The sequence below is a fragment of the Mus caroli genome, chromosome 4, assembly GCF_900094665.2.
Source record: "Mus caroli chromosome 4, CAROLI_EIJ_v1.1, whole genome shotgun sequence".
Lineage (NCBI taxonomy): Eukaryota > Metazoa > Chordata > Mammalia > Rodentia > Muridae > Mus > Mus caroli.
Genome location: NC_034573.1, coordinates 53,011,797 through 53,025,624, shown reverse-complemented (window position 1 = coordinate 53,025,624; position 13,828 = coordinate 53,011,797). Strand labels below are relative to the sequence as shown.

The 13,828-nt window shown below is 42.4% G+C and overlaps 2 protein-coding genes across 4 annotated transcripts in view; both read right to left on the bottom strand.

Annotated features, from left to right (window-relative positions):
- Positions 1-2,879, bottom strand: part of Kiaa1958 (KIAA1958 ortholog) — a 132,508-nt gene extending 129,629 nt beyond the window's left edge. For 2 of the 3 annotated variants that reach the window (XM_021159964.2, XM_021159963.1), the window contains exon 1: positions 2,602-2,879. The gene's annotated coding sequence lies outside the window, so the exon portion shown is untranslated. The remainder of the gene's footprint in view (positions 1-2,601) is intronic. The other variant, XM_029476265.1, reaches the window with a different exon arrangement.
- Positions 2,880-11,194: 8,315 nt separating this feature from the next.
- The window catches only part of Hsdl2 (hydroxysteroid dehydrogenase like 2), a 42,079-nt gene continuing 39,445 nt past the window's right edge, over positions 11,195-13,828 (bottom strand). The window contains exon 11 of the mRNA XM_021160855.2: positions 11,195-12,234. Within this exon, the coding sequence (XP_021016514.1) occupies positions 12,122-12,234 (113 nt within the window). The 3' untranslated portion in view covers positions 11,195-12,121. The remainder of the gene's footprint in view (positions 12,235-13,828) is intronic.

The window sequence follows — 13,828 nt, the reverse complement described above, 5'->3', positions numbered from 1 at the left end:
ACGGAGTGGGGGCGGGGGGGGGGGGCTGGGGACAATACAGGCAGGAGAACATGGACACAGTCACGACCAAAAGTCTCATAGGAAAAAACAAGTCATAGGAAAAAGACAAGATGAAAAGTCACAGGTCTCTAAAGAGCAAATCTGTTACCTCACAGTTTTCTATTTTAATACACTAGTACCAAGCATAAAAGTACTGAAAAAAGCCTGTAGACTTTTAAGTCTCCCAGATTTAACTGAGGACAGTTTAGTGTTGCTTAGGAAAACAAAAAAACAGCTAAATAGCAACTTCATTTTAAAGGCTAGTTGACACAAATTTTCTGCAAGGAGCATTTACTTGTTGTAAGGTTAAAAAAAAAAATCAGGACAAAAATTAATTTATATGCCCTCATAGACACCAACTGATTATATATATATGTGTGTGTGTGTGTATACATATACATATATATATGCGCTACTCTGGAATGCTTCTGATTACACCATTATTAGTAATACAGAAAAAAAATTAGCATTGACACACCAGTTCAAAAAGAAATGAAAAGGCAAGGTATTATCTCTCAGCCAGCACAGATAAAGGCACAATGTGCCAGCACAGCCCTGGCACTGTGAACTTCCCCCCACACTTCACAGAGATGCTTTGTTAGTCTTATCGCTGCCACTGATGGTCTAATAAATACATAAACAAGCAATTCAGTTTGCTAGCCTGTCTTCTTTAGTATTTCAACCTGTGCCAAAGAGCTGCGACTCTGACGCTGTTCTAGAACTCTCTGTTCCTAATAACGACAGACCCAATTCAAGACTCCTCTTTAAGCTTTCTATAAAAGAGGCTAGAAAGGTTTAGGCCAGGGTGGACCAGAGCTACACACTAAGCTCTGTCCCTTTGTATAGTTTAAATCCATTTACCTAATCTAGACCGGAAGTCACAACAAAACCTGATCAACTATGGTAGATGAAGCTGCTTCTAGATATTCTAGATATCAAGTGTGTATAAATGTATATAGTCTGATAACTTATAAAAATTCGGTATACAATATCATTAATCTAATGTAACTGGGGCAAGAATCTAGGGTAAATTTTTCTCTCACAAAAAAGTCACTATTTTAAGCATATTAAATTCTTTTATGAGAAAAATAGGGTACTTGAATAAAAGTACACTGAATTGTATTTTTTCTTAAAATTTTAACAACTTAATAGAAATTTAAGGAGCTTTCATACTATAGTATTTTTCCCTTCAAATTTAGATTTTCTTTTTAAAGGAATCTTCCATTTTCTCCAAATGGCTGTTTAGTGCTCCTCAAAACTATTAAAAACAAAAACAAAAACCATTCCCAGGTAACAGTCAGACTTATGTATGTCAATATGAATTCTCACAGTAGACAAAAATAAAGTTTCTAAAAGTGAGGAACAAACAGATTAACATAGGGCATAACCCAATACCTACATTGAAACGTGAGTCAGTGAAATGAATTTTATGAATGCTTAATGGACTTCATTTATTATTTGATCATTTATGAACACATAGCAACTATTCACAAAGTAAGCCAGCTAATCAAACAAGAAAAATCAGAGCTACTACCTTCCACCTTTCAAAACACTGTATCTAACGTACAACAACCCAACCCTTGGTTTGTACGCATGTAAGGAATAAATGTATCATGTAAAATAAGGAAATACCGCTGGGGAAAAAAAATCACTTCTAACATCACGTTCTCTTCATATGCTATGAAAAAAAAAAATCTCCTATCTTAAAACGGAAAACAAAGGTTTTAGCCTGCATGGAAAGACTATCATTGTTTTACTCTCTAATGCAAGCCCTACCGTAAAAGCTGTCACTACATGACACTCCAGTTAACTGTTTAGTAGGTAGACTACTCTATCGGTGATAATCCTAACGACCACAAGAAAAAACTTTACTCCAAAACTTCAAAACAATTTCTTTAAAAATATTTAAAAAAAAAAAATCAGCCATGTTCGATTTTCTCCATTTAAGTCACTGCCTGACCTTTAACATTTTAAATTAAAGTCAGCCGTAAGAAAACCACAAACATTTTTTGTTTGTTTGTTTGTTTGTTTGATCTGATGTGTTTGTTGCTGGTCAGCTCAACCTCCTCTCTCCAGGACACTAGGTTTCTTGATCTATTTGATAACAAACCCAAATCACTGTGCGCAGCCTCAGATTGGGGGGAGCTTTTGGGAGAAAGCCCTCCTCCGTTAGAAACAATAAATAAGGGAGCAAAGCGCCGCACGTTCCTTTACACGCCCCACACGCACCTCCCGGTACCTCCGGACAGCCCAGCTAGTCCGGCAGAGCCCCGAGGTGTCTCAGACTCTGCAACTAGCTAGGCAGACCGTTCCTCCTCCGTCCCGCCCTCCTGCCCAGCTCGGGGGACGCCGGCGCACCGACAGTCCCCGCCAAGACGCCGCCGGCCGCGAACCGGTGCGCGCCCGGCTCTGCGCCCGCAGACCCCTCCGCCCCTAGCGCCCTCCCGCCTCGCTGGCCCGGAGCAGACAAAAGGAAGGTTCTGAGGGTCACGGCGCGGCCGCCCACACACAAAGAGGCCCCGCGCCCGCGTGCTCCCCAGCCCCGCGCGGGCTCTCACCCACCTGCAGGTGTCTGTGCGTCTGTCCATAGGAACGCGGGCGGTGGGGCCTGCGGGAGCCCGGCGGCCCGAGCTGGACGGGGAGGGACGGCGGGACGGAGGGCGGCAGCACCACAGCCGGAGGCCCCGGGGCCGGAGTCGGTGAAGCGGGAAGGGCGCCCCACGGGCTGCGCGGCGGGTGACGGCGGTGGTGCGATGAGGGGGGGCGCAGGCGCCAGCCTGGCTCGGCCACCGGCGCGCGCCGCTCCGTGCGCCCCGGGCTCCGCGCGCCCGGCTTGGAGCGCGGGGGCGGGGCCGCGCGGGGCGGGGCCGCGCGGGGCGGGGCCGGAGAGGGGCGGGGCGGGGGCTCGGACCCCGGCTTCAGCCGGCACCGGAAGCGCTCCTCAGGCGGCGGGACCTACAGGAAGTGTGTAGCGACGCCCGCGGAAGGCGCTCGACCCGCGGCGCTCGCTGCCCTGAGGGGGCGCGGGCCAAGCTCCTGTCAGCGACGCGTGCAGCCCCGAGCCGGCCGAGCTCGGCCCCCGTCGCTCCGACAGGTACAGAACCCACGCACGGTCTGTGCCACTTTCCACGCGTGTCCGCTGTCCTGGCCTCCACGCACTTCAGCCTAAACACTTGAAGTAAGCAGAGCTTGGTCGCGTTAGAGGTGTGTGACGCCTCAGACAGAGTTGTGCAGGGTGGCCTGGGACCCGCAGTGTACTTACTCCATAGTGTCCTAATGCCCCACCGCATCACATCCACACACACATCTAATAAACTGGAGTTCCCAGGGAAAAAATAAAATAAAGAATGTTGCAAGGTGTTAAAGATTCTACACGGCTTAATAATTTATTTATTGCCTACCCATCAAACTTAATACCCTCATGACCTAGGAAACTCTTTAATATGTCTTTTTAGCAGTGGCTAAAAAAGTGGTTAAGAGCACTGGCTGCTCTTCCAGAACACCAAGTTGATTCCCGGCTGTATGTCACAACAGTCTGGAGTTCAGTCCCCACGGTACGACACAGCGGTGCACAGACGTACATGCTGGCAAAACGACCATTAATAATAATAGTAGTAGTAATAGTAATACTAAAAAGAAGAAAGAAGAAATGTATTGTCTGCTGACTGCTAGCTTCCACTGAATCAAAAGCCACAAATCTCATCAGTACCTGAAACCTGTAAATTTGGCCCACTTTGCTGTAATCCACCAACCTGCAGACCCTGCCATTTGGTAATTGCCTTGATTTTATGACTTCCTTTCTTCTGTAACTAATAATAATAATAAAAATAAAAAGCTAATGTAACTATTTCCACAGTGGAGCATGTCTTCCAGGGCAATCTGAATCCATGTTGCTGGCCATCATTTGTATTTGGCTCAAGAGTAGACTCAGTGAGCTCAGAGCTGTAGTTTGGTATCTACACATTCATCCCACCCCAGGAGTGGGGCTGTTGTAACAGCTAAAACTCTCAGAGTGGTACTCTGGTACACAAGGCACTAAAAGCTACCTTCACAGCATGACACCACTGAGACAAGGCTGTGTGTTTAAAAAACCCTTTCATAGCACCTCCCAGATACGTTTGTGCCAAGCACTTTGTAGATTGTTAATTCAGTTAGTCCTAGGAACGCTACAAAACTGGTGCTATTAACATTACTATTCTATAGAAAATTTGATACAAAATTTAATTGTTTTTATGTGTGGGGGTGTTCTGCTTGCATGGATATCCTTGCAAGCCCTTGGTGCCTTCCCAGGCCAGTAGAGGGTGTCAAATGTCCTGGAACTGTAATTCCAGATGGGTGTGAGCTCCCTCCTGGGTGTTGGGAATCAAACCCAGGTCCTCTGGAAAACCAACTACTGAGCCATCTCTCCAGCCCCACATTTTCAGGTACCTACTGAGAAGTGATATTGCAGTTCACAAGATGATTGTAGTTTTAGTTTTCAGAAACTGAGGCTTAGAGAAACTAAGAAATCTTGAGAACATAGTTTGTTATTGGAGCTCAGAGTCATCCACTGCTTCCAGACTCCCTTTTCTTCTCACAGCACTGAGCCCTTTCCAAAACATGTATAATGGTAGCCTTAGGTACTATCCAAATCTTGGTCTTACCCCTCCTGTAGTAAGAAATCTTAATCATTCCTAGGTGAGAAATGAGAATGTGACAGATTGTAAATATAATTAGGCAGTGGTGATACACTTTTGACCCCAGCACTTGGGAGGCAGAGGCTAGCTACTGAGTTCCAGGATACCCAGGGCTACACAGAGAAACCCTGTTTCAAAAAAAAAAACAAAAAAATTTTAAAAAAAGATTTAAATATATTTAACATAACTATATACTAAAAGTGATTAAGAAACTAAATTTCATATTCTACTTTTGCCACAATTAACTGTATGTATTTGCTATTAAAAATGGTTATTCTATATACCAGTTTGTCTAAGAACTTGTAGATTCCTTACCTGCAAAACAAGCAACAAGAAACCAAGCAATGAAAAAAAAACTGCACCGGGCGTGGTGGCGCACGCCTTTAATCCCAGCACTCGGGAGGCAGAGGCAGGCGGATTTCTGAGTTCGAGGCCAGCCTGGTCTACAGAGTGAGTTCCAGGACAGCCAGGGCTATACAGAGAAACCCTGTCTCGAAAAACCACAAAAAAAAAAAAAGAAAAAAAACTGCTACCGAAAACATTGTAAAACAGATATCTTTAGCTGTCTCATGGTGCTGGTTTAGTTTTATGTCAACTTCACACAAGCTGGGGTCGTCTAAGAGGAGGTAGCCTCAATTGAGATAATGCTTCCATAAGACCTGGCTGTAGGCCACCTTGTAAGAAGTGTTCTTGGGCTGGTAAGATGGCTCAGCAGTTAAGAGCATTGAATGATCTTCTGAAGGTCCTGAGTTCAAATCTCAGAAACCGCATGGTAGCTCACAACCATCCGTAGTGAGATCTGATGCCCTCTGCTGGGGTATCCAAGGACAGCTACAGTGTACTTAGATATAATAAATAAATAAATATTAAAAAAAAGAAATGTTTTTAATTAGTGATTGATGTGGGAAGGTCTTGCCTACTATGGTGGTGCCATCCCTGCACTGGTGGTCCCAGGTTCTGGAGGAAAGCAAGCTGAGCAAGCCACTGGGAGCAAGCCAGAAAGCAGCACTCCTCCATGACCTCTGCATCGGCTCCTGCCTCCGGATTTCTGCCCTGTGTGAGTTCCTGTCCTGACTTCCTTTAATAATAAACTGTGATGTGGAAATATAAGCCAAATTTAAGTGCCTTACTCCCCATCTTGCTTTTGGTGTTTCATCACAGTAGTAGTAACTCTAAATAAGACACTACTGGAAAGAGTTATTAAATAGAAAGGTGGTCCTGGTTAAACACCTCAGTGCCTCAACTGAGGCTGTTGATGAACCAGATTGTCTTGAGCAAAATCAGATTAAATTGGTTTCACCAGGGCCTACAACTAAGCCTTGAACTACTTCCATCCCTGGCTCTTGAAGTTCCAATATTCTGTCTGCGAAAAATAAATCTCTGGTGGAGGAGGTTTTTTTTTTTTTTTTAAAATAATACGTGATAGCTGGCATCACATATGATAAGAAAAAAGAATAAAATCCAAAATGAAAAAGAGGACAGTCCAAACATATAAATATGTCCCAGATGTCCTGGTCAATAGATAGACCCTTAGAATAGCTGTGATTAATATGATCAAGTCATACATGACAGAATGGAGGATTTTAGTACACATTAGGATTTTAAAATAACCAAAAAGAGCCCACTGGGGACATATAAACCAAAACCACAATAGGGTAGTTTGAATATGCTTGGCCCAAAGAAAGGCACTATTTGAAGATGTGGCCTTTTGGGGGTAGGTATGTCACTGTGGGTTTTAATATCTTAGTCCTAGCTGCCTGGAAGCCAGTCTTCTCTTAGCAACCTTCAGCTGAAGATGTAGAACTCTCAGATCCTCCTGTTCCATGCCTGCCTGGGCTGCTATGTCCCTACCTTGATGATAATGGACTGAACCTCTGAACCTGTAAGCCAGCCCCAATTAAATGTTATCCTTATAAGAGTTACCATGATCATGGTGTCTATTCACAGTGATAAAACTCTAAGACAGAAGTTGGTACCAGGAGTGGGGTAGTGCTCTTATAGGCCTGATTATGCTTTTGTTTGGCAGAATGTGGATTTGGAAAGTAGTGAAATCCTTTAAGTGGGGTTTAACGGGCTATCCTAGTAGGAATATGGAAGACTTTGTTGCTGAGAGTGATTTAAACTGGGCAGACAAGCCCATGAAGTTTCAGTGAAGAATTTCAGTATGTGGAATAGAGACTGTTTTTCTAGTATTTCGGTGAAGAATGTGACTGTTTTCTGCCATTGGCTGAAGAGTCTGCCTGAGACTAAGGTGAAGAGATTTAGATTAACTACTTTGAAAAAGGAAGCCTCGGGCTGGTGAGATGGCTCAGTGGGTAAGAGCACCTGACTGCTCTTCCAAAGGTCCGGAGTTCAAATCCCAGCAACCACATGGTGGCTCACAACCATCCGTAACAAGATCTGACTCCCTCTTCTATGGAATGTCTGAAGACAACTACAGTGTACTTACATATAATAAATAAATAAATCTTAAAAAAAAAAAAAGAAAAAGGAAGCCTCAAAACAGCTTGCTATAAATTCTGTCACAAGATTACTAAATTCACTCTTATGAAGACCATTTTAATGAAAAGGAGCAAGCCGAGAAAGGAAAAATACATATGGTTTAAGTATTAAAGGGACACTAGGAAGTAGAAAGGAGCTGAATCCTATGTTCTAGAAGATAACAGATTAAGGGAGTAGGACTTTGGGGCATGATCCCACCCAGCTAAAATTAGGTTCAGGCAGGGTTGTACACAACTTTAATTTCAGGAAGCAAAGCCAAGCAAATCTCTGAATTCAAGGCCAGTTTGGGACAGAGCAAGTTCTAGGTGAAGAAAAGCTTAAGTACAGGTGTGGTGGTACACGCCTTTAATCCTAGCATTAAGGAGACAAAGCCATGCAGATCTCTGAGTTCAAGGACAATCTACAGAGCAAGTTCTCTGACAGCCAAGTTTAGGCAGTGAAGGAGTTGGAAAGCTAAAAGCTGGTAATAGAATAAGGAGGGAGGGGTATTCCAGCCCCAGCAAGCAGCAGAACTTGGCAGCTTCAGACATGTGGCCCTGGCTTTAGAGTCCAGAATAGAAGGGACTACTGGGACAATTGGTGCTGGTTAGCTGGAGCTAAGAAAGCAGTGATTAAGAAGAGAGGTGAAATTTCACTGAGGTGAAATCTTTTGGGAAGTATTTTCTGAGATCACAAAAAAAGCTGTGCTCCAGAGGTAGCTAAGGCTGTACCTCATGCTGCAGTTGGACTTGGTAATGTGTAAGAGTCACCCAGGTGGTACTGGTTTTGAAGGTATGAAGGGGTCATAAAGAGCTATTGAGGCTTGGCACTGTGAGAGGCCAGGGAAGGCCACTGGTGAAGGTGCAGCTTCAATTGTAATTGATGGCCCAGGACTGAAGGAGTCATGCAAAGGAGTTGAGGTTTGGCACCATGAAGAGAGCCTATGAGAGGCTATTGGTAAAGCCTAGTTGCAGGAGAAGACCCCAGAGTACTGGAGATGCCAGTACTATAGGATGACCACTAAGAACAACATCAGTGGTGGAGTGGAGTCAACCAGAGCCTATAGTGCTACAAGAGTGCAGAGCTGGAGATGTGACCCAAGCCCTTTGGAGGATCCCAGAAGATCGTGTGTGAACCCAGACATTGGGACAAGAAACTGTAGCACTGAAGTTGCCTTGGAGATCCCAAGATGTTAGATGACAGAGCTGTGGTGTATCTGCTGAGGAAAGCTGCTATCAGGGAGAAGAACTAGCCCAGGAGAGAGAACTTTGTTCTAGTCAACAAAGATGAAAAAGAAGTGGAGATCTGAAGACTGCTTTGACATCAGACATAAAGATGCAGAGTTTGCCTAGCTGTATTGCTTTTGGGATTACTGATAAGTGATTGGATGGATCTCAAAAGACTTTGAAATTTGGACTTTTAACGTTGTTGAGACTTCTATAGATTATGGGGACTTTGGAAGTTGAACTAAATGTACTTTTTTATTATGCTATGGCTAGATATGGTCCCCATAACTTCATGTGTATGAACAAGCCTATGGGGCCAGGGAGTGGAATGTGGTAATTTGAATATGCTTGGGTCAAGGAGTGGCACTATTTGGAAGTGTGTCCTTGTTGGGGTAGGTATGCCACTATGGACGTGGTGTTAATACCTTAGTCCTAGCTGTCTGGAAGCGAGTATTCTGCTAGAATGCTTCAAATGAAGATATAGAACTCTCAACTCCTCCTGCACCATGCCTGCCTGTATGCTGCCATGCTCCCACCTTGATGATAATGGACTGAGCCTTTGAACATGCAAACTAGCCCAAATTAAATGTTGTTTTTTTATAAGAGTTGCCTTGGTCATGGTGTCTGTTCACAGCAGTAAATTCCTAAGACAGATGGCAAGTGTGCATCCACTAAGATGAAAATGACAAAGGCAGGAAACACTCTCTGATAAGGATGTGGGTAGAAGAACTCCACTTTGGTGCTAATGGGATTGAAGGGTGCTATGCACTTTTGAAATGGCAATTCTGCCAAAGGTTAAAATTACCATACAACACTGCAGAACTTCTAGCTATATAACCAAGAGAATTAAAAATATATCAGCACAAATAATTTAAACATTCACAGGTAGCATTATTCATAATAGCCCCACTTGAAAACCTCAAATGTCCATCAATCTGTATAATTTAGTTGACAGTACAGGAATTAAGTAATGTTCATTGTGATTTTGTTGTGGGTTTTTTTTGTTTTGTTTTGTTTTGTTTTGACTATAATCCAAAATAGTGACTTTCTAGAGCCATGACCAAAAGTTAGATTCAGGATCCAAAATGAATAAAGCACGAACTTATTCTTCTCAGATCTCAAGAAGATTGGAGGTGCTGACAGGAGGCTAACACATCTGGAGAGAGTAGGACACTCAGCTAGTGGGCAAGAAAGAAGCAGAAAGAGATGAAATTGGGGCTGAAGAGATGGCTCAGTGGTGAAGAGCTCTTATTGTTCTTGCAAAAGACCTAGTATTGGGCTAGTGAGATGGCTCAGCGGTTAAGAGCACTGACTGCTCTTCCAAAGGTCCTGAGTTCAAATCCCAGCAACCACATGGTGGCTTACAACCATCCGTAATGAGACCTGACACCCTCTTCTGATGTGTCTAAAAAACAACTACAGTGTACATATGATAATAAATAAATCTTTCAAAAAAAAAAAAAAAGACCTAGGATTGGTTCCAGCACACACATGGTGACTCACAACCATCTGTAACTTGTTTCAGGAACCTGATGCCCTCTTCTGACCTCCATGGGCACCAAGAACACAGATGGTACACATATATACAGCACTCCTAAACATAAAATTAAATAATTTTTAAAAAGAAATGAAATCTTTGGTACCGTGTTTGTTCATTAGGTCCATTGACAGGTTACAGATTGGGTGGGTTTTGAAAACATTGGCAAAGAGATTTTTTTCCCAAGACTATGATGGTGTTTTATTAGGCTTGTTGTTTTTGTTTTAATTGTGGTTAGTAGCTGTCAAGTATGTTTGGTTTGAGTCATGGGTATGAAAAACAAGTGGACTATATCTTCAACCACTATAGCAGAATTTTAGCAGAGCCATTATACGTAGCATGAATTCCTGTCTGAGAAGGAAAGGGTTGAGTCAGCCAAAGGTGACAGGGCAAGACAGGATTTCAAGTAACTTACGTTAAGCCCCCAAATGCATGTTTGATACAAATGTATCAAACAAAATTTGATGTCTATATGGCATGAATAAACCTGGAGAATATTACACCAAGTGAAGGAAGCCTATTAGGAAAGTGATGAAGTGTGACTCTCCACATAAGTCCAGAACAGGCAAGTCAGGAGCAAGAGGAGGTTGCATAGGACTGAAATCTTTTGTTGACGGGGGACATATATTAAAGTGTATGTTTGGGGAAGGGTGATAAAACATTCTGATTGGGGCCTGCAAGATCGCTCAGAATGTGAAGGCTTGATGAACTTAGTTCAATCCTGAGAACCCACATGGTGGAAGGTGAGAACCCCACAAGTGGTTCCCTGACTACACACAGGATACAAAAGAAAGAAGGGATGGAGGGAGAGGAAAAGGTAATTTTTTTAAAGGTTCTAATTCATTGTGATGATGGTTGCTTAATTCTGGGGGGAGGGGAACATTTAGTGAATAAATTATATAGTGATTTGTATATTAAATAAAATTGATTTTGTTTTGTATAGTTCGATATTTGAGACAGGTCTTACTTTATTCCTCGGGTTAGGGAATCCATTTTTTTTTTTTTTTTTTTCTGAGACAGGGTTTCTCTGTATAGCCCTGGCTGTCCTGGAACTCACTTTGTAGACCAGGCTGGCCTCGAACTCAGAAATCCGCCTGCCTCTGCCTCCCGAGTGCTGGGATTAAAGGCGTGCGCCACCACGCCCGGCTCCGGGAATCCATTATTACCATTAGTATTCACCATTATATTGGCGGGTCAGTGCAATGACGAGAAAGAGAAATTAAAAGGCACATAGAATGGAAAAAAGATAAATTCATCTTTATTTGAAGATAACATGATTTAAAGAATCTGTTTTTAAGAAGCTGCTAAAGGTAATGAGTAGATCTGACTACTGTAGGGCATAAGGCATACACACAAAATTAATTATATTTCTATATGTTAGTACTTGAAAACTCAATAAAGCCAGGCATTGTGTCTCATGTCTATAATAATAGCACTAAGAAAACTGAGGCAGGTTAACCAATTGGGTTAACCCATTTGGAAAAAAAAAGAAAAGCTGAAAAATTTAAGATATCTAGAATAGTATCAATAATATAAATGCTTATAATAAGTTAAACAAGATTTCACCTGCAAGTATTATGCACTGAAGTTCATAATACACAGCCAGGCAAAACAAAAGTCCTTTAAAAAAAAAAAAAAAGCCAGGTGGTGGTAGAGTACACCTTCAGTCGAAGCACTCAGGAGGCAGGGGCAGGCAGACCTCTGTGAGTCCGTGCCCAGCCTAGTCTACAGGGTGAGCCCCAAGCCAGTCAGGGTTACAGAAAGAAATGATACTGCAGTTCTTCACCCAACCCTCACGCAACTGTCTTTGTGGAGATAAAGTAGCTTCATTTTACATAAGAAGTTTTGTAAACAGCTAATTTTATTGCTTGATACCAATTGGTTGTTCATGATACATACTTTTCTGCAAGAAAGCAATGAATGAAATAAAGGCATAGAGGGGAAAACTTGGAAAAACCACAATATATTAGGATGTCACTTAATTAAACTTGTATGTGATTGGTTAGTTGTTTTAGTTACAATTTCAAATCTTATAGATACAGAAATTCTACTTCTTTCTAGAACAAACTTATATGTCCTTACACGACAGTGGGGGAGGCAGCAGATTTCTACTGCTGAGCTTTTTACTTCTGAAGAAAGTCAACACTGTTACTTCTTGTCCTTCACAGTCTAGAATTCATCTGGGTCATTAGCTTCTCCAATTTGATTGCTAGGGCTATGTTTCCTTTAATCTTCAACTTTCCTGACATAAATGCCATGGTTGGCTTTAATTTCCCTAAAACGAAAAATAAAGACAGAGAAAGCATTAGTGTCCTAAGGAATATGCTAGTTGAAGAACATGCATTCTAGGAAGAATCCCCAGAGTCACATAAATCCCAGAGCACAGAGATGTCTACACAGCACTTCATATTACTGTCTAGGGAATCTCACTTCCTGACTTGGATGTCAGCAATACCTTACAATACAAAAGATAACATAAGAAACAGTCAGCAGAGCCGGGCGTGGTGGCGCACGCCTTTAACCCCAGCACTCGGGAGGCAGAGGCAGGTGGATTTCTGAGTTCGAGGCCAGCCTGGTCTACAAAGTGAGTGCCAGGACAGCCAGGGCTACACAGAGAAACCCTGTCTTGAAAAAACAACCAACCAAACAAACAAAAACAAAGAAAAAAAGAAAAATAAAGAAAAGAAACAGTCAGCATACGGTAATGGCAAGAAGCTAAAGACGCTACATTTATACATATGCTGGTTACAGTACTAAAGAAATAGCCCCCAATAAATTCTGGTGGGCAAATACTATGTTATTTAATTTTCTAATCTGTTATAGTTCATTAACTAACTATTTCAAGTTTAAATTCAAGAAGTCAAATGGTATAAAATGTACAAAATATTTACAAATGATTATTAAGCTGGGCATGGCAGCATACATCTTGTAACCAACCCCAGCACTTGGGGGCTGAGTCAGGAGGATCATAAGTTCAAAGCCAGCCTGAGCTTAACAGTGACATTGTGTCAAGATAAACAACTAAGACCCTTAAGTATGTAGTGGTTAGGAGCTGGGGAGATGGCTCAGTGGTAAAGTACTTGCTGCACAAGTGTTAGAACCTTAGTGCAAATCCAGCCCAAGGAAAGCCAGGCACTACAGTGCACATCTGCAATTCTAGTGGTCCTACTTTGAGATGGGAAGCAGAGACAGCTTTCCACAGAAGCTTGTGGAAAGCTAGCATGGCATATACAGTAACGAACAACAAAGACACCCTGTCTAAAGCTGGAAGGTGAGGAATGATACCCAAGGCTGTCTCTGACATCTAAGCATGCACAGTGGTACCTGAACATGTGTACTCAAATAAACATGGAAACACATATACTAAACATTTTTATTTTTAGTATAGCATATGTAGAGATGGAGATATGGCTCAGTGGTTAAGAGGTCTTTCCAGTGGCTCATAAATGCCCATCACTCCAGTTACAGGGGATCTGATGATTCTGGTCTCTGAGGATACTTGTACACACATGGACATACCCACATACAGACACATACACACACATACATACACACACGCACACACACTAAGAAATTATTTTTTAAGTATAGTCTATGAACATAAAAGTTCATGTTAGCATTTTCAACCAGAGAAATGTAGGTATTACAAACGGAATTATAACTATGTAATCCCAACACTTGGGAGGCAGAAGCAGGTGGATTTTTGAGTTTAAGGCCAACCTGGTCTACAGAACAAGTTCTAGGACTCTAGGACTCCAGGGCTACACAGAGAAACCCTGCAGAAAGAAAGAAAAGAAAAGGAAGGGAAGGGAAGGGAAGGGAAAAGAAAGAAAGAAAGAAAGAAAGAAAGAAAGAAAGAAAGAAAGAAA